General features: G+C 52.5%; 2 protein-coding genes across 3 annotated transcripts; both read right to left on the reverse strand.

Moving 5' to 3' along the window:
- Positions 1-2,306: 2,306 nt before the first annotated feature.
- Positions 2,307-15,090, reverse strand: Abcf3 (ATP binding cassette subfamily F member 3). Of its 2 annotated transcripts, XM_006987761.4 has the most exons (22): positions 15,000-15,090; positions 13,976-14,535; positions 13,605-13,752; positions 13,402-13,481; positions 12,570-12,616; positions 12,242-12,339; positions 12,021-12,143; positions 11,618-11,884; positions 10,973-11,053; positions 10,831-10,890; positions 10,664-10,720; positions 10,535-10,557; positions 10,366-10,421; positions 10,061-10,261; positions 9,708-9,784; positions 5,168-5,212; positions 4,957-5,089; positions 4,141-4,229; positions 3,939-4,030; positions 3,625-3,757; positions 3,408-3,495; positions 2,307-3,320 (listed from the first exon to the last, which is right to left on the reverse strand). In XM_006987761.4, exons 2-22 carry the CDS (start codon positions 14,046-14,048, stop codon positions 3,162-3,164), a joined length of 2,130 nt encoding a protein of 709 aa, XP_006987823.1. In that variant the 5' UTR covers positions 14,049-14,535; positions 15,000-15,090; the 3' UTR covers positions 2,307-3,161. The 2 variants fall into 2 exon arrangements, with proteins under 2 accessions (XP_006987823.1, XP_042115005.1); XM_042259071.2 differs by lacking the exon at positions 15,000-15,090 and having other exon boundaries at positions 13,601-13,752; positions 13,976-14,129.
- Positions 15,091-17,087: 1,997 nt separating this feature from the next.
- On the reverse strand, positions 17,088-26,214 carry Ap2m1 (adaptor related protein complex 2 subunit mu 1). The gene is made up of 11 exons (XM_076548568.1): positions 25,970-26,214; positions 23,716-23,832; positions 21,870-22,135; positions 20,748-20,830; positions 20,047-20,182; positions 19,807-19,948; positions 19,321-19,440; positions 19,087-19,222; positions 18,889-18,986; positions 18,281-18,392; positions 17,088-17,672 (listed from the first exon to the last, which is right to left on the reverse strand). The coding sequence occupies exons 2-11, from the start codon at positions 23,787-23,789 to the stop codon at positions 17,538-17,540; spliced, it is 1,302 nt and encodes a 433-aa protein (XP_076404683.1). The 5' UTR covers positions 23,790-23,832; positions 25,970-26,214; the 3' UTR covers positions 17,088-17,537.
- Positions 26,215-26,431: the final 217 nt, after the last annotated feature.

A 26,431-nucleotide genomic window follows, 5' to 3' on the forward strand; every position in this document is an offset into this window, starting at 1 on the left:
TACTGGCGTCGGCATCCATTCTGCATGCTCAAGCCCAGTGCAGAGCTAGCCAGAGGGAACTTAGCAAAGTGTCTACTAGACCTCAAGACAGTAACAGCACATGGGAGTGAACAGCTTGTGGACTGGTCTAAGTGCCTTGTGAGACCTCTGCTGAGGGACCCATGGCTTCCTGAGGGCCAGGCAAGTTACTCAAGGGGTGCTGGTGAGTCCTGGTCAGGCTGAGAGAGGCAAGGAGCCCGGGACTCTAGTGAAGACTGGGCCCTGGTGTAGCATGAATCTTAAAAGTTCTTATTAATAAAATCAAGCCAGAGGCGAGTTATTGGGGTCCATGCTGGTAGATCAGAGAGACAGAATAAGCCACAGCTATCTCACCTTGCCAATTCCTTAGCTGGTCCTGTTTCCTCAGACTGGAGGCCTCTGAGTCCTCATCCAGAATGAATCTCAGCTGAACTGTGTTGCTCCAAAGCCTGAATGCTTATCCAGCCAAATGCTTAACCAGCCAAAAAGCCTCTAGTTTCTGGTCCTCACGCCTTATATATCTTTCTACTTTCTACCACCACTCCCTGGGATTAAAGGCTGGCTTTCTGGGATTAAAGGTGTGTGTCACCATGCTTGGCTATTTCCAATGTGGCCTTGAACTCACAGAGATCCAGAGGGATTTCTATCTCTGGAATGCTAGGATTAAAGGCGTGTGCTATCACTGACTAACTAGTGGCTTGTCTGTTCTCTGACCCCAGGTAAGTTTATTAAGGTACACAATATTTTGGTGAACACAATACCACCATACCCTGGTCAGCTCAAAGGCCGATGTCGGCAGAACAGCTCCAGGATACGCAGCTCCAGAGACTACTCCCAGCCGGTGCAGCCGGTGCAGCGGGTGGCTGCTGCGATGGAGGGCACTCCAGTGTGGGGCTCCTTCCCTCTTGTGTTTCCTGAAACAGGGTGGGTTGGCTGCCACTGCCACCTTCCCGGGCCTCTGGGCCACCACCTTCTCGCTACTGCCGTCCTTGCAGGCTGAGTAGGCTTGCCTCCCTGTACATCGGGGCTCTTCACAGTTCACGGAATTGTAGTCAGCACCTAGTGCCTCCCCATAGGCTCCAGCGCACCGTCAAGAGAGCCTGGGTGCCCGCAGCCTTTCTTTAAGCCCAGACGGGGCCATGATGAGTTACAGAAGTGTCTTCTTTTTCCTGTCCTTCCAGTCAGTGTGGGCACCCAGCAAACCCTTTCGGAATGCTTTTACACCGTGTGGTGGCCGGTCCCTTACGAGCGGCACAAAAGCCCGGCGGTCGGGTGGTTTGCTTTACCCTGGCTCCACTGTGGCTCCGTCCCCTGACACCAGCAAGTGCTGAGCCTTTCCTCACACCTCCTTCAGTTCCAGCGCTCTTGGTGCTCGATGCTCTCCAGGGGCCTTAAGCACTTGCATGACTCCTGGGGGGCTTACAAACTGGGAGGGGTTCGGGGCTGAGCCTGGAAGCCTGACAGGCTCGGGGCCTACGGTTCCCCAGTACTGATCTGTGGGCTTCAGGGTGGAAGAGAACTGTCTGAAGAAGCTTCCATCGCTGCTGAGGTGCCCACAGCCCAGCACAGGGATGTCTACGGGGAATACGTGTGACCCGAGGGAGGGAAGCTGAGGGGTGGACAGGCCTCATCAGTCCATCAGCACCAGCTCTGGGGTCACTGGAGCCTTCTGGAGCTGGGATGTCACGCAAAGGCTCATGTGCCGGAGGTCTGCCCCAATGCCTAACGCTCAGAGCCGTGGCTTTCAGGGTCCTGCGCACTCTTAGGAGGGAGTGTGTCCTTGGGGCGTACTCCAGGAGTGAGATGGCTACCCTGGCCTACTGTACCAGCACATGCCCCGCACTGCGTTCTGTCCACTACAGACACCACATCCAAGTGCTCGTGGGCTGAATAAACCTTTCCTTGTTTTAGGGGTTTAGTAAAGAACTCTGTCACAATACAAGGCTAGCTCACACATTCTCCCTTACCCCACAGGTTCTTTCCAAACTACCTAGACTACAACATTCAGCACACTGGTCAAGATTCTCGGGTTGAGACTCATGACCACAATTTCTAGTAGGCTAAGACAAGTTCCCCTGTTGACTCCATTGTAATGTCTACCTAGTGCTTAACTATAGCATTCAAGTCCTTGAGAAGTGACGTAAAAGCCAGACTCCTGCTGAACACTTCTCTTCCCTCTTTTATGAAGAGATGGGTCTCCCAGGTCAGGCTGGTCTCTTAAATCAAACCAAGTGGTCCTCCAGCTTCAGGCCCCAGGGTAGGAGTACATGCACACGCCACTGCACGTCTTCCTCTCTAAAGTCTGCTTTATTTGAAAAGAAGGAGTGTCCTGTTCCTTTCACTTAGACAATCCCCTGCTTCCCAGGCTGCTTTTACATGGGTAGAGGAAAAAACCAGAGCATTAAACCGCTAATGCAAACTGGGAACAACAATAGTTTCTCTTGAGTCCTATGGACTAGAGAACTGGAGGCTGGCCAGAGCCCCTGGAGAAAGCAGTTGGTGAGCCATGTACGAGGCCCGATTCCAGACCAGGGCAAATGCCCAAGCAGCAGGGGTTGAGACCGCAGGGCCCGAGACGCTCGCTGCCAGCTGAGGCTAAGTCTAGGCTAGGGTATGAGCACTAGTGATCCCACAACACTGCTTTGCGTTCCTCCAGCTCAAGCCTACCCAAGGGGCAGACGACGACGACGACGACATCTCCCAACGAGAGGGAGGCTGGCACTGCTGTTCCTGTCTGTGTGACTGACATTACATCACAGGAAAACACCAGTCAGAGAGCCCAGAACCACAGCAGAAAAACCATGGCAAGCCCTGCCCACAAAGGAGCAGAGATGAGGCAAGAGGTACAGGATATTTAATTTACATAGCAGCCACGCGGGGCCCTGTCAAGCTGGGCAGTATGGTACTTGTAACCCCAGATGGCTCCCCTCATCCTTTTCCATCAGGACTGTCTTCACAGGCCCTTGGGTAGGTCTCCCCACATTGTGTAGAGGATGCTCCAGTTGGAAGGAAAAGAGAAATTTGGGAATAAGGCTGTCCCCAAGCAGGGAAGTCCTAAGTCTGGAGTTGGTTGTCTACACGGCAGCTCAGGTCTTTCAAGACCAGTCCATGTCCTAGGCACAGTCCTTAACCGGCCGGGCGCTCTAGAGGAAGCCTTCCCGACGGAACTGTTCTTGGAGGAGGGCGCGGTACTGGTCAAATCCTCCCTCAACCCGGGTCACACTGCCTTTCTCACACACCCACAGCTCCTGGCACACCAGTCGGATGAAGCGCTCATCATGGGAAACCAGAATTACGCCACCCTGCAAGACAGAAGAGAAGTGTTCAAGGGAATAGATAGTGAGGGTGCTGAGACCTAGGGAAGAAGAGGCAGGCTAGGGCACGCTCACCCTGAAGTTGTTAAGAGCATGGCCCAAAGCCTCAATTGTCTCCATGTCCAGGTGGTTTGTGGGCTCATCCAGAATGTAGAAGTTGGGGCTAGAAGGAAGACCACACAAGTTACAAGACGGGAGAAAATAGACTCTTAGGACACCAAGATTTGAGAATCATTTTGTACTGGGCAAGAAGGGGGAATGAGAAGTAAGAACCCAAGAAAATAAGCCTCACCAAGGCATGGTCATCTGAGCAAAGGCTACCCGGCTCTTCTGGCCCCCAGATAAGCTCGCAACAGGGCGCATGGCCAGCTCTCCAGAGATGCCGTACCGGCCCAACTGGTGTCGATATTCCTCTTCAGGTCGCCCTGGAAAAGGCCCCACATCAGATGGGCTCTGGCCCCACGCCTTCACTACTCCCGAGGTTCTCCTTCTCAGTGCCATGTTCTCATACCTAGACGTGGGCAAGCTGCTTATACTGGCCCACGGCAGGCCTAGGTACCCGGGTCGGCCTAAACACCCGGGGCTGCCTGCCCTACCCTAACGTACCAGGGAACTTTCGAGCCAGGAGCTCCACAGCACTGACATTCAGGTCCAACTGCTCCACGTGGTGCTGGCTGAAATAGCCTATCTTCAGATTCCTGGAAGCAAAATGAAAAGAGAAGGCACCGCTGTGCAGTGGTAAAGGTAGCTGACTGTGTGTTGAGAGTGCATGCAGTTCACGGTGTGTGTGGGCAGGAGCGTCCCTTACCTGTGGGCATGCCTGATACCTCGGACAGGGGCCAGGTCCCCCATGAGCAGCTTCAGCATAGTGGACTTCCCAGCTCCGTTCTCCCCAACCTGTGGGAAGCACAGGCATGCTCAGTGAGTGGACATGTGCGGGGCACAGAGGGAAGGAGTGAGAGGCCCTGGGTAGTCCCGGCCTACACCCAGAACTCTGAGGAAGTAGCACATAGGGAACTGAAACTTGAGTACTTGCCAAGGAGTGAGGGTACCTCCCCCCAGTAACCAGGAGTAGTGTGTCCCCATGTATGGGTACGTCTGGGCACAAATGTGTGCATGTGGAGGCCCACGGCAGCATCAGATGTCTTCCTCAGCCTTTTCTAGAACCCAAGTTGCACTAGCCGGCTAGCCATCTTGCTCTGGTGATTCCGTCTCTGCCCCTTGCACACAGGGATTATGAGGGCTGCCATGAGCACTCAACCGTAGAGTGAGTTCTGGGGACTGAACTCTGGCCTTCACATTTGGGCAGAAAGCGCTTCCTACTTGCTGGGCTATTTCCCTAGCCTTTACCTCCCTTCTGAGAAAAAGGAAACTTCCTAACCTAAACCAAGCTATAGAACAGCACACTCTAAACCCTGACCTGTATCCTGTGTTCTTACTTTAGTGTCCCATGACTGACACAATCCAGAACCAAAAACAGTAAAGTAAATGACTGTTCTATATATTCAAAAATGCCACCTCGGCGGTACTCTGTGAGACTACAGAGGACAGACACCACAGTGTAAGCTTAATGCCCAGGCCCCACCCATTTCTCTCTATACACAGAACAGAAGAGCAACCATACCACGCAGATTCGAGACTCGAGGTCAGCAGAGACGGACAGGCGACTGAAGATGATGTGTTCAGGGTCATAGTAGAAATCCACCTCATCTAGCTGCAGAATCGGTGGTGAGAACTTCTCAAACCCATCCGGGAACCTGCAGGAGGTGCAAGTGTGGAGTATGGAGGCAGCCAGAGACAGAGGTTCCCCATCAGCTCCCCGGCTCAGCACTCACTTCATCACCACCTCCGATTCCTTGTCCACTGGCTTCAGCTCAGGTCTGGGAGGAGAGATGGGAAAGGGTTATTTAACAAGACAGGGAGGTGGAAAGGAGATCAGCGGGGGTGGAGAGGTGGAAGCAGGGAAGGGAGACAGGGAGATGAGGGAGGGTCAACAAACACTAACAATGTACGGAAAAGCCACAAGGAGACCTGATACTACTTTATAAGCTAATTAAAAACCAAAAAAGTTTAAACAGAAGTATCCTGTGTGTGTGGCTACAGCTGCTCCAAGAAGCCACAGGTTATTAAGAAAGTCCCTGGGCCAGGGCTGGTATTCCTCCCTACAAGCAGCTATCAGGAAGGCCTTTGAAGACCCAAAACAATACAGGCAATAGTTATCTGCTCACCAGAACAAGGTGGTCAGGAGACACACACACACACACACACACACACACACACACACACACACACACACACACACACATATACACACACACGGTTATCCTAACTGTAAGCATCAGTATCAAGGCCATGACGACTCAGGAGTAAAGAACTCCCCTATGCAGAAACACGTGGTTACAGCACAGAGGAATCAAGACAACAGAGGTGAAGTTTCTGCCCCGCTGGCCAGCCAAGCCCGCAGTGCTGGGAGGTCCCAGGCCGGCTGCGGGGAGAGAACTACCATCAGCAGTCCTCCTTCGCCATGGAACCGGGTGCCACACCACTGACTGGCCACCAAGTGTGCCCGCTGGCAAGTCTGCTGTGGGCTAACCAAGGGCCTTCTGACGGGAGCTGAGGCCTGCTCTACAGGACGAATCTGCATCTGTGCTGCAAACCAGATCAAACCTGTGGCCAGGGAGGACACAAGCCCTGGCGTGGAAGCTACAGCTCTTTGTTAAATCATCACGATGTGCCCATCCGATTGCCTTATAATGACGATGCCTATCCCCGCAGGTTAGTCAGCCACGGTCTGAAAAGCACTAACTGCAGAGACTCAGAACTGGTCAAAGTGCTGAGGAACAGAGACTGGTGGGTGCTCAGCCATGGAGGAAGAGAGAGAAGAAGAAATAGGAGCTGGGGGACGGGTGGAGCGTAGGGACAGTCTTCTGGGTGTGACATGGCCGTGACACTCAAGCTACGGCTGCTACGATTACCTGCACAAGACCTGCACAAGATCTGCACGAGACCGGGCCTCAGCATCCTGTCATGAGGGGCTGAGCTCATGAGGTCCTACCACTGAGGAGTTACAGGCAGTTAATCAGTGCTGGGGGCGGGAGAGAAGCCACAGGTGAGGTGCCTATGCTTCTGAAATGACACCTCACCCGTGCTCTGTAAGCAAGCCAAAGAAACTTACAGGGTTGCCAAAAGACAGAAAAGACATCAAAGCTGAAGGGAACGAGTTGGGAAGAGAGAGAGATGGGAGGGGAATAGAGAGAGCAATGGGAATGGGTACAATCAAAATACATTATGTCGTTTATGATAACACTAATAAAAGCAGCCAAATAATCAACTTTATGTTGACTGTGGTAACACACCCACAATCCTACCACTTAGGAGGTCAAGCCAACCTACATAAACATTTTGTGTTATGTAGAGAGACTCTGACTCAACACAATGACAAAAATTAACAAAACTTAAAGAAAATCTGTTCCTCTTGCACAAGTAAGTGCTTGGAGAAAACAGACCTGTGCGTCTTTCACTTGGCTAACGCTACAATATGTTCTTCTAGTTCACTATCTCTAAGAAAGAGAATCATCTTTTTTGCAGCTTAAAAAACAAACAAACAAACAAAAAAACAAACTTGGGGCTGGAGAGACGGCTCAGTGGTTAAAAGCACTGGCTGTTCTTTCAGAGGACCCGGGTTCAATTTCCAGCACCCACATGGCAGTTTACAACTGTCTGTAACTCCAGTTCCAAGTGATCTGACTCCCTCACACAAACATCCATGCAGGCAAAATACCAGTGCACATAAACAAACAAGCAAGCAAGCAAACAAACAAAAAAACCATTTAAAACACACACACACATTGGGTATAGTGTGCATGTTTTTGATCTTAGCACTTGGGAGGCAGAAGCAGGCAGATCTGAGTTTGAGCCCCACATGTTTTACGTAGCATGTTCCAGGCTAGCTAAGACTATATACATACACGGAGAGTGTATGTAGTTTCAAACAACAAAATAAAGAAAATTTATACATACAAAAAATTAAAAAATATTAATTTAATATATTTCTTATTTTATTTCTACCATGATTCCTCTCCCGGCTGAATGGTTCTCCAGTAAACAAAACAAAACCCAACCCCATCTTTCAACAGCTTTTTAAAAACTTAAATATGTGCTATTCCTTTATGCTGTGCATGTGAGGCAAGGTCTCCCCAGCTTGCTTAAGCCAGCCTTGAACATGAAGTCCTTGGCTTTCAGCCTTTTCTAGTTCTGAGAGTACAGGTCTGTGCCCCAGCCCCAGCTCCCAGTCTGTCTTGGGAGCTTTTACCCTTAAAATACAGTGATAAGTGTTTCCATGTCAGAGTTGTAAGCCTTATGAATTTACTCTCTCTCCCAGAATTTCTAGAAAACCCCCCTCAAGATTAAGCCTTCAATGAGCAGTTTCATTAGTCATGGAACTGCTTATCAAAACCACGAGATGTTGCTTTTCATCTGCTAGGGCGGCTGAGACTGCCAAAGTTAAGAACAAGCACTGGCAAAGACACGGGACAAGGACAGCTCCCACACCCTGGAGGAGGCGTATGAAGATAATGCACCTGCTTTAAAACAGAGTCTGGCAAGCCAAAAGTGGAAGAGATTCCAGCTCGTGGGAAGCAACATACCTGGAGTTCAAGGTTAGCCTGGGCTATAAAGTGAGAGACTGTCTCAAACTAAAAACAAAAAGACTGGTCTGGACCTGCAACCATCTTTCTGCACTGCATCCAACTATCCTACCCAGCCAGACTTTCCAAGTCCTTCTCCAGGGTCTAGCCTCACCCCTCAAGGAAACTTCTCTTTGCAACAGACAGAGACCATTACAGAAAACTACAACCAATCAAAATGTAGACTTGTAGAACATAGTCCTTATGGATACATCCACAAAACACCCCAGCATCTAAGGCTCAGGGAACTTTTGGAAGAAGGGAAAGACTCTAAGAGCCAGAGAGGCAGGGAGTTTGCCTTGAGACTGTTTCCTAGCAGTGTCGGAAGTACAGCCATAAAGTCTCAACAGTATGACTGCCCAAACATGAGCTGAACATGAATGACGCCAATAGACATGCCGAAGTGTGTGTGTGTGTGTGTGTGTGTGAGTGAGAGAGAGAGAGAGAGAGAGAGAGAGAGAGAGAGAGAGAGAGAGAGAGAGAGAGTGAGTGAGTTAGTTAGTTCAGAGCCAGCCTAGTCTACAAAGCCGGTTCCAGGCCAGCCAGGGCTGTGTACAGTGAAACTGTTTGAACAATAATAACAACAGCAGCAAAAACCCTCAAAAGTTAAATTACCTAGATATGTACCTAAGTAAAACAAAATAAATGTCTGCTTAAGAACTTGAACATGGGGCGGTGATGGTGCACGCCTTTAATCCCAGCACTCGGGAGGCAGAGGCAGGCGGATCTCTGTGAGTTTGAGGCCAGCGTTGTCTGCAGAGTGAGTTCCAGGAAAGATGCAATGCTACACAGAAAAACCCTGTCTCAAAAAAACAAAAAAACAAAACAAAAAACAAAAAACAAAACCCACAAACAAACAAACTTGAACACAGGGCTGGAGAGACGGCTCGGAGGTTAAGAGCACTCACTGCTCTTGCGGAGGACCCGGGTTTGGTTTCTAAAACCCACAGAGTTGCCTACAGTCATCAGTTAACTCCAGTTCCAGGGGACTCCCCTCCCACTTCTGACACCTGACCAGGCAGACACACACACACACACACACACACACACACACACACACACACACACACACACACACACACACACACAGTGCCTTCACATACATGCAGGCAAAACACTCACACACATAAATCTTTAAAAGAAAAAATAATTCAAAAAACTTGTGTATATATATTCATTGCAGGCCAGCAAGAGAATTGTGAACTGGCGATCAGCCTTACAGATTAAGACTGGTCTCCATCTCTCACATCCCCTAGAAAGTTCAAAGTAGCATTCATTATTCCTAAAAACAAATTAGGAATAACCTAAGTCCACCAGCTGACTCAATGAACAAACTGTAAACAGTCATTATGCCACCACAAAAGGAAACAAAGTGTTCCCATTACAACATGGATGACCCTAGAAAACAAGCTATTAGAGAAGCTAGACACAGGCGAGACTTGGTCTGCTCCAGGCATTAGATCAATCTTCAGGGCGGGGAGAAAGAAAGGCTAGACAAAGCAAATATATAGAGACAGACAATAACTCTCTGAATTTGTGGCTGCCTAGGTGAGATTAGTGTAAAATATTCTGCTTAATGAAAGCTGGCAGCCAGCTGAGGGGAGACCTGGAAAGGGAGGACAAAAGGCATCTCAGAGGAGGAGGGAAGACGTGAAGAGGAGCTGGTGTCTGGACAAGGGTGTGTACTCACAGCTTCTCCAACATCTTGAGTTTACTCTGCACTTGAGAGGCTCTGTTGGCATTGTATCGAAAACGGTCTATGAAAACCTACGGAGAAGAGGCGTTCTTCAGCTCTCTGTCACCAGCCCTGACACCCACCCACGGGCTGGGGCCTCCTCCTGCCTCCCCCTGCCCCCCCACCCGCCAGCCGGCCCGCCCCACCTGGATGTGCTGGCAGTACTGCTGCTGGGCCTCCTCCTGCCCCCCCCCTCCCCCCCGCCCGCCGGCCCGCCCACCCCACCTGGATGTGCTGGCGGTACTGCTGCTGGGCCTCCTCCTGCCGCCCCCCCCCCCCCCGCCCCCCCGCCAGCCGGCCCGCCCCACCTGGATGTGCTGGCGGTACTGCTGCTGGGCCTCATACTCTCGCTGTTGGCTGAGCAGCCGCTCCTGCTTGCTCTTGATGAAGGTTTCAAAGTCCCCTCGATAGCCGTCCAGCCGCTGGCTGTGCAGGTGGATGATGTCTGTGGCAATGGCATTCAGGAAGTTGCGGTCATGAGAGACAACTAGGATTGTGGAGGGCCACGTCTGAGGAATAACAGGACGACAGGCTGTTTGGAAGGGTAACTGGCCCCCGGTGTCTTGGAGGCAGACTCTCTCCAGACCCACTGTAAAGCCTTCCCTAAACTTACCTGCAGGTAATTCTCCAACCACAGGATGGCCCTTACATCCAGCATGTTTGTGGGTTCTGGAGAGGAAGCAAGAAACACATACTTGGGAATGGAGGTCTGGAGAAGTAGAAAACAAGGATGTTATCATCCTTGTCTATCTCCAAAGTCAGGGTAGCTCATTCACACTCACCATCTAGCAGCAGCAGATCTGGCCTATGAAAAAGAACACACGGATGAAGTATTATGGTAAGAGACTTGTCAGGCTATCCTATGAGACCACTGTGGTCCAGCCACACATTCTCAGGCTCAGGAGACTCACCTGGCAAACAGAGCCCGGGCTAAGGCCAACCTCATCCTCCAGCCACCTGAGAACTCCCTAATGACAAAAGACTCACATTAGGGGTGGGTGTTCATCAGGACAGACAGGGCCAGGGCCAGGGCCAGGGCCAGTAGTGTTCAAAGCCAAGAACGGCCAAGTTTACTCACTTGGTAGGCTGCTGCTGCATTTTAGGAGTAAAACCAAGGCCCGCAAGAATGACTGATGCTCTGGGAATGAAAATGAGAAGAATCCAGTTGGAACAGTTCAAATGAGAGAGCAGCTAAAGGGGAGAGGACATGGGAGCTTTACCTGGCGGGTGCCTTATCAGCCTCAATCTCCTCCAGTTTGGTATAGACTTCTGCCAACTGTGCAGCTTCTGAGCCCTCTGCCCTGGGGAGGAAAAAGACCCAACCAGCTGGTGTAAAGACAGTCTAAGATAGAGTCTTGCACCACTGGGAAGCAGGTCACTGGCAAGAATGAGGGCTTTACAATTCCACAGGTCGAATCCCAAGCTCCGCTGCTTACTAGGGAGGCCACACGATTTACAGAGACACTCTATAAAAGACAGTGTCTTAATGTCCGGGTTTCTATTGCCATGATAAAACTCAGGTCACGCTCCATCACTGACGAAAGTCAGGGCAGGAACTCAAGGCAGGAACCTGGAGGCAGGAGCTGAAGCAGAGCCCTGAAACACTGCTCACTCGCTTGCTTCTCATGGCTTGCTCAGACTGCTTTCTTATTCAACCCAGGACTACCAGCGCCCGGGGGGGGGGGGGGGGGGGGGGGGCCACCACCCATAACTGAGCAAATGCCGTAAAGGCTTGACCTCAGGCCAACCTGTTGCAGGCCTTCTCTCACTTGAAGTGAGAGAAACACCTCTGGCTTGGGTCAAGTCCACACCAACCAACCAGGCCAGAGAGCTACTGCTCGCAACCCCTAGCCTGGAGCCTTCACCTGCCAGCAGCGATCTTGACACTGAGCTCCCGTTCCTGCCGCAGCAGGTCCTCCCGCACGGTGTCGCTTTCCAGCACACTCTGCAGGGCGGGGGTGTCATCTCCGGCAACCTCTTGCTCCACGTGCAGCAGGGAGATGTGGGCCGGAACCCGCAGGCTCCGGGTGGCCAGCATCTTCAGCAACGTTGTCTTCCCCAGACCATTGCGTCCCACCAGCCCATACCGTCGGCCCCATGCCAAGTTCACATCCGCTCCGGCCAGCAGTACCCTGAAGGGGTGGCAGGAAAGGGATGAAGAATGATCCAGAAAGAGGTGCAAAGGACCTTCAACACTGTTTTGGTACCACTTCCTAACTCCAGATTCTCCCCTAATCGGAAAGATCCTGCCACTGGCCATCCCCTCACCTGTCACCAAAAGACACGTCGAAGTTCTCAATTCGCACGTCATAGGACTTGTTCTTGCCGGACGATTCCAGCCGGCTCTCTTTCCTGCTGCCCGCCTGGCTAGCTGACGCCTCCTCCAAGACCCTTTGAAAAGGAGAAAGGGACAGTTTTTAGGACTCCCGACAGCCTTCCAATACCAGAACCTGACCTCCCCGCTTCTGAGTCCTTCTTGCTGAGCTCACAGAGGGCCGCTGGTCTTCAGTGTCTCCTTCTCCGAGCGCTTCTCCTGCTTGGCCTTCAGCCGAGCTTCAGCCTTCTCTAGTTTCTTCGCATTCACTGTCTGCGCCAATTCCAAACACGGCAGTTTAGAAGAGGGTACAGGTTCAAACAGGCACGCGGGGACCACTTCAAACCCTTAGCACTCACCCACGATGACACAGAGCCAAAGATTCACGGGAAGAGCATCAGACACCTCCCCCAAGGGTATACCCGCTCTGTGGACAGTCAACGCCCACACCCGCCACGCTCACACCCGCCAGGCGCGCGGCCCCTCCCCCTTCTGCTCCTCACCGAGGATTGTTCCCTCTTTAGCGGTCCTGGAAGTCTGGTGTCACAGTCTGTGATAAGAAAAGCAGTCACCTTCTCCGTGAGGGAAGAGAAGGGAAGACTAACAAGAACCAAGGACAGCCGGGCGGCGGTGGCGCACGCCTTTAATCCCAGCACTCGGGAGGCAGAGCCAGGCGGATCTCTGTGAGTTCGAGGCCAGCCTAGTCTCCAAAGTGAGTTCCAGGAAAGGCACAAAGCTACACAGAGAAACCCTGTCTCCAAAAACCAAAACAACAACAATAACAATAACAAAAAACCCTAAACAAACAAAAAACAAAGGACAGTGTTTTAAGACAGTATTGTGAACTGGGATAGATGGTTATCAGCCTTGAACATGAAATAAGGAAGAAAAAGATCTCACACTTAAAGACAAGACTATGCTGTTGGTTAAAGCACAAACCCGGCAAAACCAAGCATGGTTAGCTCCAAGGCTCTGTGCCTCCTACTACAGCCAACAGCCTGGAGAACCTTCCGATCATACTCTTCATCACAAGCTTTTTTTTTTTTTTTTTTTTTTTTTTCCCCAGACAGGGTTTCTCTGTGTAGCCCTAGCTGTCTTGGAACTCTCTCTGTAGACCAGGCTGGCCTTGAACTCATGCCTGCCTCTGCCTCCCAAATGCTGGGACTAAAGGCATGTGCCACCACTGCCCTGCTCATCACAAGCTTTTATGTTCACAAACTATCACAAGTTCCTACGAGCCCTGTTGTAGAAGAGATGGAGGGAGTCCTGGCTGCAAGGAGCGGGTGGCTGGGGTGGACGCAGAAGGCAGCTAGTTCAGTCTCCCCTCACTCTCACCGTAGTTTTCCATTATCTTTGACAACTGGATGGGGGCGTCCAGCAGCACCTGGCTGTTTCCCTGGTTCTGTGGCTCAGCCCTGCGTGGGTAGGGACAGAAAGCAGTCAGTCGAGAGAAAAGATTTACAGGCTTCAGACCTCCCCCCTCGTTCGTACTCCATTCGCTTCCCTTTGCCCATCAACTCCTCTCCCTTAGCACCTACAGGCGTAGAGTGTTGTACATGCGCTGACAGACCGCCCTGATGCCCGCGTCATCCTTGCTGTCCCCGGACACTTCTTGCAATAGTTCCCCCACGGCTTCCACTAGGTCATCCACAGACTCGAAGTCCGCGCTGCCGCTGTGCAGGACGCCTGGGCCGGGCACCGCAGAACAAGAACGACACCGGGTAGGACAGACAGACAAGCAGTTTCAGGGTCTGCTCAGCCCACTCGGGGCTCCAGACCCCACCGGCCCTCAAGATACGAGGTCACGCAGAGGAGAGACCGGGTGGCAGTCCGCTGCGCTGTCCACCCTCAGGCTTCCCCCACGATCTCCATCTCGGCCTCCCCGGGCAGTTAATTCCGTTTCGCTCACCGGTCACGTAGTCGAAGACCTGCCCGTCAATTTCTGGGAACTCGCTCCGCAGGATATCGGCGCAAGTCGCCATGTTCGGCCGGAATCCCGTCTGCGCAGTCGTGATGAGACCCGGGCATAGGACCGCCTCTCTGCCCTTCCCCCCTGAAACCGCGCCCCCTCCCTCCCAAGGCGCACGCGCGGCGATGACGTAAGAAAGCCGAGGTCTGCGTGAGCCCAGGGGGCGGGGCCACGGGAACTGCACACGAGCGCCGCCGTGTCCACCAGGGACGGCGGCCCGTGCGCCTGCGCAGTACCTGTTTCACGACCTGTGCCGATTTTCACCGCCTTCTGGGAAGTGGAGAAGGGATCGAGGGGTGTGGCGGAGTCCACCCGAGGCTTATCAGGGCGACGAGCCCAGGAGGCGCTGCGAGGGGAGCCCCGCTGTCGTGGAAGTGGGCTGCTTTGCTAGCTCGGAGCCTTCCGCGCGGGCACGTGGCGCCCGCCGCGCGTCCCCCAGGCCTGGAGGCCGCGGCGTTTTGCTGACTCACGCCAGCGCTCAGCGCTGCTCAGTCGGGAGTCTGTCGGTTTCGTGTCGTCCAGTTAGGTGAATCAGCTTGGTGATGCCCAGCCGTCTACCCGCCCCTGTGCGCAGTTCCTTCTCACTCCATAGGTGTTCAACCGAGTCATCGAGAATTAGACTGTTCCGTGCTTCCACCCCCCTAAGGCACCACCTCACCCACGGCCAGAAAACCATCAACAAGAAGCCCTCTATAGAAAGCAGATTTTCTCACACCCTAAAACTGAATCTCGGGGTCTGTAAAAGGACCACCCCCTCGATTTGCTCAAGTAGACTTTGTTCATAAATAACACTACTGCTTCATAGTAACATGAAAATCGTTCCTAATATGCTCAGATTACAGCCGTATTATTTAAGACAGTCTCCCTATAGAGTCCAAGCTAACCTAGAACTCGTGATCCTCCTGCCTGTCACCTAAGTGCTGGAATTAAGAGCATGTGCCACTACACCGGACTGCCCACTCACCCATCTTAAGCTTTTCCGCAATGGACAGCAGTCTCGGTGTTCAAAGTTTAAAAAGCCATCAGTATGCCCGAGGAGATAGCTTGGTTGATACAGTACGTGTCTACTGTGCCCGAAGCTTTGTGTTTGACCCCCAGTACCTCATAAAACTGGGCATGGTGGCTTGTTGTAACCCTAACATCAGGAGGCCGTGATAGGACCAAGAATTCAAGGTTGCTGGGCAGTGGTAGCTCACACCTTTAACCCCAGCACTCAAAAGGCAGAGAAAGGCGGATCTCCGTGAGTTCGAGCCCAGCCTGGTCTACAGAGTGAGTTCCAAGATAGCCAGGACTACACAGAGAGACCTTGTCCCAGAAGGAAAAAAAAAAACGTCACCCACAGCTATAAAACCAGCTATCTAATAAACAGTTTACAGTAAATACAGACTTAGCAAAGTGTCATCTCTGCAAGCCTGAGGACCTGAGTTTGATCCAAATAAAAGTCACCTGTTAGAAACAAGTCCCTATGGTCTATATCAGTGTAAGGTGTACTCAGTGCTCACCGAAGAGTCACAGTAAGCAGGAGGCAAGACGGCCTGCTTTCCCTGGCTTGCAGAGATTAACTGCTACTTAGGCACTTTCAGTTTACCTGAGGGCTGAGAAGTTAGTCAGCTACATAACAGGAAATGAGGAAGGACCTCCAACCCAGGAGGAGGGGGATTTTTTTTTTTTTTTTTCTAGAAAAGATAATGGGAGAGACTGTGACTCTCTGGAATATCAGCCTGGGGGCGGGGGAAGGGCAGGATTTTTATTATCTATTTATTTTTGATCAGGAACTCTAAAAACCACTGTTTGGTGCCAAATCAGAGGGCCAGGCAGCCATGTCTGCCTCTTCCCCAGGCTGATGACAGATTCTGCAAAGTCAAAAAATAAACTGCTTTGCTTTAAGTCTCTAGTACCCTTATTATGAAGCGAGGAACACCGTTTCTCACACACCTGTAATCCCCATGCTGGGCAAGCAGAGACAAGATCCCTGGGGCTCACTAGCACTTGCTTTTTCAGAGGATTGGGGTTTGTTTCCTAGAACCCACATGACTGCACCGTTTCAGAGTATCCAATGCCCCCTTCTGGCATCAGAGAGTACTGCATGCATGTGGTCCGGCAAAACACTCAAGGACGGAAATAACCAAACCAATCAGGGGCCAGAGAAACGGTAGTTAAGAGCACATACTGCTCTTATAAAGGACCCAAGTTCAGGTCTTAGCTCCCATGTCAGGCAACTCATGACCCGCCTATAACTCCAGCTGCAGGGGATCTGATACCATAACTGGATCCTGATGCAATTGTAGAAATTTTATAGGCTACCTTGGGTTAAGTTACACACTAGAATTGGCCATGAGTTCGTTTATTACTGTTGAAGCTGGGTGACAGGATGTGGGGTTTGTTATATTATTCTGCTTATGCTTGAAATTTACTTTTAGTAGATATCCCCCCCCCCCCCGCCCCATTTAAAAAAGCTGAAACCTGGCAAGCTGTAACTGGCGAGGGCAACCCTACTCTCTCTCTGTCCTAACACACAAGCCCTTGGAGACTCTGGAGGGATGAAGGCTTTCACCAGAGGAGTGTGACAGGATGCACGGGGAAAAGAAACATCTTTCCTCTGGTGGTTTACACCGCAAGACTGGAACCTAGCTTAACAGAGAGACGGATGGAGCCAAAACATCAGCTTTTCAGGACAGTTGCGAGAACCAATACAAATCTTCCTTGGTATGTGCTACTTAGGAAACTGCACATCTGCAACACTGCACTTAGGAGGGGGAGGCAGGAGGATCCTGAATGCAGCCAGCTGGGCTTGCACAATGAAAACCCACCTCAAAGCAAACAAAGCCTGGAGTGGAGGCACATATCTGTAATAACAGCACTTGGGAGGTGAATCTGGTCTATACATTAAGTTCTAGGTCAGCCAGGGCTACATGTGACAAGACCCAAACAAAACAAAGCATTTAATCCCAGCACTCAGGAGGGAGAGGCAGCATGGTCTACACAGAGAGTTCTAGGACAGCCAGGTCCCACAGACCCTCCCCGACAGCCCCATTAACACTTAGTCAACAACTCCACTCTACAGTTTATTGGGTTTCTAACTGGACGAAGTCACACGTGTACAAAACGAAGCATACTATCCCAAAGCAGAGAGGGGCTAAGGGCTGGGAATCTGTTACTGGCCTTTGGGGGAGCTCTGAGGTGAGGGCTAGTCAACCTTCCCACTGCAGAGGTGTGGCCACGAGGGTAGAAAGGAGAGGGGGCCACCTGGCTTTGGTCACAAAACTCAGGGCCTGGCACGAAGCCAGGACAGACAGATGGAAGAGAAGCCTCCAAAACCACCCTGCCCAGAAGCCGGGGACTGCCTCACCAGTCCCACTGGGGCTGGCTGAGACCTATAATCAGGGGCCGGGGTAAGGGAAGGCAGCAGAGCAGGACGGGGAAGGACACTGGCGAGTGGTCACTGGGGTCCTTGGACTTCTGGAAAAGGGTGGGTGGGGAGGTGGCCAGCTGCCACGGGCAGCTAGCAGCGGGTTTCATAAATGCCGCTGCGGCCAATGTATCGCACCCATTTGATGACATCATGGTCACTGTAGTTCAGCTTCGGCTCGAATACCTTCAAGTAGCGCACCTTGAGGCCGGAGGGCGCGAATGGCACCTGGGCAGAGGACAGCTGCAGTTAGGACCACGGCCTTCCTATCAGAGCAGCTCTACTCTGGCAAGCTCCATGGTCACCCCCTCATCTACCACAGGGGGTTTTGAACGGCTGGGTCCAGAAGCAACAGAAGAGCACTCAGGTGGGAGCCCACTCCGAGGTTACCGAGTGGAGAGTCACTAGGAATCTTCTCAGGTCTGAAGAAGGCCCCAGCTGAGATGCTAACCATTTCTAACTGTCAGGAGGTAACCAGAAACTACCTTTGAACATACTTATCCTTGTCAACACTACGGGCTGCAAAAATGAAAGCTGCACGTCTCATCCACACAAAGCAAAGTCAGCTTGTTGTCTTGTCTAACAGAATTCCTGTCTTTCCAACAATCTAAATGTTTCTCAAGAACTGTTCTGTGACAGGTCAAGAGAAGTCAAAGCTTTCTGTTAGATTAAACTTCACCTTCTATTAAGAGGTTTAAGAGGATGGATCTATCAACTCAAGATGCTTCTCAATGGAGGCCCAGCTTCCTCCTCCCTAAGGGGCGGAGACTGATCTGAACGATCACCGACTTTCCCATCATACCCAGACACGGCACTGGGCCCCTCCTCTGCCATACCTCAAAGTTCATGGAGATGGGGGGTCGAGCCCATTTCTTCTTATCGTTGGTGGGCAGAAGCTCAATCTCTGCGCTGATCTGTGATTCCTTCATGCCTGCCATGCGCTTGATCCTAGGAACACAGGGTAAGGGGCAGTAGGAGCCTGTAGCAGTTTGGAGAATTTTTAAAGTAGGGATTGCTTATTTCAAGCATGGAGAGAGAAGGGGAGAGGCAATAAGGGCATACGAGCTTATGAGAGTGCCAGGATAAGGATGAGAGATCAGGACCCTGAGAACTACTTGTTACACCTTTAAGTACTTGGGGCTTCAATTTCTTCTTAGATGGATGGGTGAGCTCTCCCTTACCCAGACTGTATGCTTCAGACACAAGACAAGGGCCAGTGGGAAATACTTTTGAGAAATAGACAAATAGACACGCACGCACGCACGCACGCACGCACGCACGCACGCACGCACGCACGCACGCACGCAGGCACGTCCACAATACAGGCACAGGTTCCTAGCACACCTCTCTCACCCCATAATCCACACAAGAGGACACAAGGTGAAACCTAACGAGAAGGCACACTATGGCATCTCGAGCCTGGCCTGGCCTCCTCAAGACTCACTTCCACACAATGGCGTTCTCGCTGGCCTTGTACTTGGCCTTCCCCTTCATGCAGATCACCTGCACTCCACTCGTGTTCAGTGGGGTTGGGATCCTCACCTAGGAGCAACACACGCGTCAGTGAGCTCTGTGAAGGCCTAAGAGTACCTGTCCCTGCTCCCCGAGTCAAGTTCTCCCTCTCCAAGTCTCCTGGCCTCACCTCAATCTTCTGGGCCAGAAGCGAGGGCTTGAAGTTGGACTTGATGACCACCTTGACCTCCAGTTTGGTGCGCCCCACCTCCCGCACCAGCGGGATCACCCGGAAAGGGAGGATGATGTCCTTGGTAGTGCGGTATCTTTGGGAGGAGAGAACAGATGGACACCACAGGGCTGGTCCCACTCTTCCCCCCACCTCCTCCAGGTGTGCCCCTGCCTCCTCACACCCCAGCGGCACCTCATGAGTTCAAACTCTCCATCGGGTGGGATGAAGCTGATGCTTCGCTCAGAGTCAAACTTGCTGAGTCGCACACACTGGTGGAAGGTGCAGTCATCAATGGCAATTGATTGCTTCCCGCTGCAAACAGAAGCAGAGCGCTCATAGTACAGTATGTGCCAGACTAAGAGACCAGGCCACAGCAGGCTAGCCACTCTGACATGGGACAGCTTCCTGACTCGGGACTCCCTGTCCTGCAGTCTGAGCTGAGGGAGGGCCTCCAGGTCCCGGAGCCCCCGAGAACCCTGCTGCTGGGGACCAAACAAAGCGGCTGCTCTCTGAGGACAGTGGCAGTCCCTTCATCTGTCTTATCATTGGATGATCTAGACAGACAGTTAGCAATCCAGAAGAAATGAAGTCCAAGAGGAACCTGTGGCTTCCTAGGTCGTGCTCGACTCTCAAAGGCCTACCCATGTCTGTTCCCTTGAGCTCCGTCCGACTCCGTACCTCTTGCCGGTTTCATCCGCTGTGCCTTTGCCCTGCTTTTCAATGACAATCTTGTCATTCATTCCAAATTTGCACTCAGGCATGCCACTCAGGTAACTCTTCATCACCACCCGGCCTGACACATGGGCACTCAGCACCTGCCCTGTGACAGAAGAGAGAAACGGGGGAGGGGCAGCTAAGCCGGCAGAAAGGCCAGGGTCTGCCCTGGCCGCCCCGGTTTCATCACGAGAAGGCACTTACCCTGGGGGGACATGAGCAGATTCACACTCTCCAGAACATCTAGGAAGAGTTCATTTCGCCGATACTTGATCCCTTCCCGCCGCCAGCCGATCTGCCCAGTCACCTGGCTGGTGATCTGGGATTGTTCTTCTTTTGTCTATATGGGGTGAAGGTGGCCAGTGACCTCACTCCTCTCCTCTCCATTACCCTCTCGCCACTCCAACCTTATCATAAGAAAGCTCTCCTTCCTGTTCATTCCTCTGTCACCCACTCCCCCTTACAACCTTCACAGGGCGGGTCTGTAGTACAGAGCGAAATCACAACGGCAGCCGTGAAGGAATAACTTACCTGATGCTAGAGGCCGCGGAGCCAGCAAGGTCACAACAGGAAGCAGCACAGGAAGCAAAAAAAAAAAAAATAAAAGGGAAAGCTATGAGGCTTGAGCCCGGAGGAGAACCACGTGCCCTTCTGAGCAGCCACACCCCCTGCCCTCGGTGCAGAAGAAACCAACTGAGCCGTATTCCTGGTAACAGAGAAGCTGAGTTGGCAGCTTCTGGGGTAGGAGATCTACCCAGGGCAAAACAGGCCTGCAGGCACGGCAGGAGGCTGAGGCCAGCACTTCCTGTCTTGGGCAGACTCATGAGTCAGCTAGGAAAAGCTGGAGACTAACGGGGAGGAGGGGAGTGTGGGTGCCCTCCCTGGGTTCCGTACAGTCCGAGTACCTGACTCTTGATGCCCTGCTGGGTGATGAAGGTCTTCAGTGCACCTGTCTCTGAGTTCTGTGGGTAGCCAAAGTCCAGAATCTCTGCAAAAAGAAGGGAATCGTAGCTGGGTGGTGGTGGCTGATGCCTTTAATCCCAGCAATCCAGAGGCAGAGACAGGTGGATCTCAGAGTTCAAGGCTGGCCTGGTCTACTGAGTCAGTTCCAGGACAGCCAGGGCTACACAAAGAAAATAAAACCTGTCTTGCAAACAAAAACAGAATAAAAAGAAGGGAATTACTAGCCTCTAGAGAAAACCAAAGGCTCCTTCCTTCAATGCAGTCCTTCCTCTGGCCTGGGTATCCCTGGCTGGTACAGGTCCTCAGGCCTATGTCTAACCATCTGCAGTAAGGCCTTCCAGCTGAGAGCACTCAGCTTATGATTTGCTCTTCATAAGAAAATACAACTTTTTTGTTTTTTGGTTTCTCGAGACAGGGTTTCTCCGTGTAGCTTTGTGCCTTTCCTGGATCTCACTCTGTAGACCAGGCTGGCCTCGAACTCACAGAGATCTGCCTGGCTCTGCCTCCCGAGTGCTGGGATTAAAGGCGTGCACCACCATCGCCCGCCTAGAACTTTTTTTTAAATGTTAAAAAAAAAAAATCACAGAAGAGTCACATGGTCAGTGGGTAAGAGGCTGAAAAATCATGAGTCCTCATTTTCTCCAGAAAACAGATGTTGTTAAAGGGGAAGCAGCCAGCCAGACTCGAGGAGAGGAAAGCGCACAGCCAAAGGGACCTCCAAGACTTCCTCTTCTCCAGGCCTTGCAGTGTTGAGCGGAGAGCTGGGAAGAGTGTGTGAACCAAGGCTCAAACTGCAGAGGAAAGGCTAGAACAGCGGCTCAGCGCCAAAGCCCACAGTCAGGTTCCCAGGCCAGCGAAGCCCAGAACTCCCCACCCCACGGCTGGCCTATTTCTGTGTTCAAAACAGCCTTTAGGTCTGGGTTTGGACTGGATGTATCAAGGGCAGAGGTCATCACCTAAGAGACCAGAGGCTCTGTAAACAAAGTTCCGAGTATGCTGGAGTCTCCAGACCCCTCCCAATTAGCTTAATCCCCACCAAGGCCACCAGTCCCCAGAAGCCTCACCATCCAGCAGCTCATAGATGAGCACAAAATTGTTCTTGATGTTCTCCTCGCTGATCTTGCCAAAGTAAGCAGCCATTACGTCACACATCTTATAGAGGAATTCGAAGACCATGGCAGCGTTGACATTCTGCTTGGTGACGGCTGCCAGCCAGATGTTGGACCGCTTAACATGGAAGAAGCTGGTGCGAGCGATGTTCGTGACCGGGCTGCGCACCTGCTGCCGTGCGTGAATCACATTGACCCGAAAGGCGTCCACTGCATTCCTCCTGAGGGGAAGGATGCCCAGGGCCTGCTCAGCATCGAGGCAGACCGCAGCCCATGAGGTCACCTACAGATGCTGGCAGCTCCACCCTCCATGTGTTTAGAGTCAAGGCTTGAACCACGAGGGTATCCTTCTTATAGCACCCAGGAGGGTCATGGGAAGAAGGCCTGCGCTGGGCTGCTATCTGAAGGCCATGAGAAGTAGGGGAGTCGAAGGATAATGACGGAAGTGACTCCAGGCCTGACTTCAACTTCCCAGATACACCCCAGCTGTCACCTTTCTAGCTTTCCAGAAAGTTCCAGACCCTGAAGAGAGAGAGCTCTCTATTGGGCCCACCAGTGGGAAAGGCAACTCCCCTGAAAGCCGGACAAGGCTAGAGTGACCTCGGGGAAGACTATTCTATCGGGTGAGAAGAGGCTATGGACTGTAAGACCCAGTTCTTTTCTGAGATCCAACTCCAGAAACTCAGGGGGTGGAAAAAGATGAAGGAAAACCATTCCGTGGAGCAGGACCCGCTACCCGCCTGTACCTGAGTGGCAGCGTGACAGGCTGCTTACCTATTGCTACATCAGCCAATGAGATGGGATGAGAGAAATGACGTCAGCAAGAGGAGGAGAGTGACAGCAAGGAGAGAGAGGGTTAGACGACACAGCACGCTGACACAGCACGCACGCCCACACAGCACGCCGCGGTGGGCAGCACACACCACGGCGGGGAAGCACACGAGACAGGCACCGGGTAGAGCGCACACCGAGGCATGCAGGGCTTCACGTGGCCTAGCCGTAGCATCAACCATCAGAGGTGGGAGGAACAGGAAGGGGCGGGACCGGCCAGGCTCACTTAGGCTAGGCACTGCCACAAAGCCTAGCTCAGGTTTACCACCAAACAATGGATACAGCCACAAGGTGCCACACCAGGCTAGCCCATCAGCCAGGGAGACAAGAACAGAGGAGAGCTAGGACAGGTCTATTCTGACTGTTTATCTCAAGCGATCTGAGAAAGAATCACAAGGTAGGAAGTACTGGAGGAGCCTAGGCTCGGGTTAGAGCAGCGAGGATCAGCAAAGAGCCACCGTGTGAGGCAGAGTGAGAGAAACAAGGCTCTAGTGAGCTCTTTGTAGGGTCTGAGGGACTCAGGACACGAGCGCCCATAGAGCGCTTCGAACCTGTTCACAAGCAGGAAGGGCCCAGGACACCCGAAAACAGCTGAGTTAACACACCAATGAGGATTTGACAGGGGTTGAGGGAAGGCTCTCAATATGAGAAGCATTTTGAAAGCAAGATTTAGATAGCTTAGTACCCCTGGTACTAACTAATCACGCCCACTGGAGATAGTGCTCCCTCCTGAAAGGAAGAATCAATCCGACTGGGAAAAAAAAGCACTCATCTTTAGCAACCAGATCTATACCTAAAAGATACAGGAATAGGAAGGGCAGGAATTCCTCAGCCTGGGGTTTGGGGGTATCATTCCGAGGTCCTGAGCCTTGCTGCTAGGCCAATGCCTAATGGGGACCAGGCTCTATTGCATGCTCAGGCTGAGGCAATCGGGAGGTTGGAGCACAGCATGCTCAGCCACGGAACTTACCCGATATCATCTCTGTACACCCGGGAGATGAGCACCTCCCCCTTGTGATTATAGATGAATAAACCTCCAATCATGGTGGCAGCTCAGTCTCTGTGACCCATTGCTCTGAGAACAGACCTAGGAAGGAAAGATGGGGGCAGGGTAAAGGAAATCTTCAGAACCCCTGCCCAAGTCGGGGCTGTACAGGCTTGGATTTTTTTTTTTTTCTGACTCAGTCCTCTAGCAAGTGACCCTGCAGCTCTCCCAGGGAAGCCCCTCCCCCTCAGCTAGGCCCCAGTTCCTGTTTATTCCACACTGGATAGGAGAAAGCAATTTCAGAGTGTGGGGCCGGGGATGAAGGCCATTTTCTTCCAGCCTTTTCTGAGGGCCGAAGCAGAGAGTAACCAACCCCCCCCCCTCCTTCACAGCGCTGGGCTCAGCAAGGATTCCTCTCAACCTCCTGCTGTGCAGTCTCATTCAGTGAGTCACTGAGGCGGCCGCCTGCGGATGCAGGCATGGCGGTAGGAATTACTCTTTAGCTGGCTTGGGCCTGGGACGGCCACCAGGCAGAACCTTTAGAGCAAGCACTACTTTTCCAAGAAGGCAGCAGGGCATGGACCTCTAGAAGTCTACACATTCCAGGAAAGGGTGTGCAGGGTGAGGAGGGTGGAGGGTAGGAGAGCGAACGGTGGCCCTTAGGCTCTAACATGGACCCAGGAATGTGGCTGAAGCAGGCACATCTTTCCCAGGCAGTGAGATAAGCAGGCAAAGGAGCAGAGGCCCCAGCACAGACAAACCACACTTAATGATCCAAGCTGCCTACTACAGTTCTTTTAAAAAAAGATGAATTTTCACCTCCATGAATGTACATGCCGGTGTGTACGCTGTGTGTGTGTGTGTGTGTGGAAGCTAGATGTGCAAGCCGTGGTGAACTACCTGACGGGGTGCTGGGATCTGAACTCAGGTCTTCTGGGAGAGCAGTGAGTACTCTTACACTCTGAGCCCCTCCCTATCACAGTTATTTCTGGTCACCGTCCTTTCAAAATTTCAAAGTGCAATTCAAATAAGGTCTGTGTGTAGCATTAATCCTGCCATCTAAACTGTGACTCCAGATCTACCAGTCACTCATGGCAGGCCTGACATTTAGCAGCAATGGTCAGGGATAACAGAGTGCCTCGACTGTCCAAATTATTTGGGTCAAAACTAATTTAGACTGTTTGTGAAAAGGGGTTAATCTGGTTCTAGATTTTCTGGATTAGCCCAGGTATTAATTTCACAGGGGTTAGTTTAACAGACCTTCTTTCTGAAACTGGAAAATAAACCCAAGACCAATGACAAGTCTCTTAGGGTGGTGGACTCATTCGAATCCCACAGTTCCAAAGCTGAGAGAGAGAAAAAAATGCAAAATGGAGGTTGAGTCCTGAGCAAAGGACCAAGTCCACAGGTATCAAGCAGTAGATGGTTCCGGGCACTAGAACCGCAGGTCGGGCGTATGCGTGTGTGTGTGTGTGTGTGTGTGTGTGTGTGTGTGTCCTGGACAGAAATGGGATATTTAGTTAAGGAAACGGCTAGCTGTGCTTGCTAGCAATATACTAGGGTGACCCCACAGCAGCAAGCACAGCCGTGGACGCCCCTAAAGAAGTTCTCCTAAGGCAAAGGTCATAGGAGCTTTGGAGGAGCAAAAAACGGCGGCGGAGATTGACAGCAGAAAAAGGGAAAGCTGAGCCAGGGCCTACTCTGAGGTTCGTGAGGCAGGAGAAGCTGGTGGGGTTTTCTCAGCCGCGGGAGGAGATACCCAGGCCGGGGAGACGGCAGGGCGGCATGCGGGGGCTGTCACGGGTCTGGGGGGAGAGAGCCGTGGGGGTCAACAGGAGGAAGGAATATCGCAAGGTTCGAGACCTGTCACTGTCCAAGGGAGTGGCACCAGGAGATGTCACTGTCCCGGGGGGGATGGGGGAGATGGGAAGCCTCAGGGGTGAGCGGTTGTCAGGGTTCTAGGGCTGGGGGCGCCGCGCGGCGCCCCGGCTCAAGGATCCGGGCCCGTGTCTCTCCCCAGAGACGCCCGGCGGGTCACCGGAGGGCGTCGCTCCCCGCCCTCGCTGCAATCGCGCCCGAGGCACCCCCGCCCGGCCGTCTGCTCCTTGCCGGCTCTGGAGGCTGAGGCCACTCCCGAGTGCGGGCAGTTTTCCACCCGGCGCAGTGCAGGGCACGGCAGGCGACCCCCGGCGCCCTCGCTGGCCCGGGAAGGACCCGCAAGCCCAGCTTCCCAGCTCACCTGGAGTCAGCAGCCCCCCAAAGGCCGGCCTGGCCACTCTCGGATCCCAAGATGTCCGCCCGCCCCCTGCTCGCCTGTCCGCTGCCTCGGCTTTCACTGCAGTGCTCCCGCCCCGCCCCGCCCCGATCTCAGCTGCGCCTGCGCGCTGGCCTCCAGCGGCGACTACAAGTCCCGTCAGCCCCCGCAGCTTTCAAGCTGCTAAATCAGACCGCCCTAGGTTTAGCAAAACTACAACTACCGACCGCCTTCGAGAGAGAGGGCCGACGCCGGCCTTAGTGCGTCTTGCTTGCGCTAACACGCGTCGTGGTACGCTCCACCCATTCATTTGCTTCACTGAGTATCACGGGAAGTGTAGTCTCGGCAAGTCTTCCTGTTCCTAGTTAGATTGTTTCGGCAGGCTTCGAGAGATCAAAGCTGTTTGTCGAAACCAGTTGTAAATTTTGAAGTACTGAAGTCTTTTAT

Source organism: Peromyscus maniculatus, chromosome 12 (genome assembly GCF_049852395.1).
Source record: "Peromyscus maniculatus bairdii isolate BWxNUB_F1_BW_parent chromosome 12, HU_Pman_BW_mat_3.1, whole genome shotgun sequence".
Taxonomy (NCBI): domain Eukaryota; kingdom Metazoa; phylum Chordata; class Mammalia; order Rodentia; family Cricetidae; genus Peromyscus; species Peromyscus maniculatus.

Bases quoted from the DNA above. Each gene is read 5' to 3' on its own strand.
- Abcf3 (XM_006987761.4), bottom strand. From the start codon at position 14,048: ATGGCGACTTGCGCCGATATCCTGCGGAGCGAGTTCCCAGAAATTGAC. The intron at 12,617-13,401 runs GTGAGAGTGAGG...TTCTTATCACAG, and splicing joins AAAGATAATGGAAAACTACG to ACTGTGACACCAGACTTCCA. The intron at 3,758-3,938 runs GTACGTTAGGGT...GGCCTTTTCCAG, and splicing joins CCTGGCTCGAAAGTTCCCTG to GGCGACCTGAAGAGGAATAT.
- Ap2m1 (XM_076548568.1), bottom strand. From the start codon at position 23,789: ATGATTGGAGGTTTATTCATCTATAATCACAAGGGGGAGGTGCTCATC. The intron at 19,441-19,806 runs GTACGGAGTCGG...TTCTGTTTGCAG, and splicing joins GCGGATGAAACCGGCAAGAG to CGGGAAGCAATCAATTGCCA. The intron at 17,673-18,280 runs GTATGGCAGAGG...TCCTCTGCCCAG, and splicing joins CCATCTCCATGAACTTTGAG to GTGCCATTCGCGCCCTCCGG.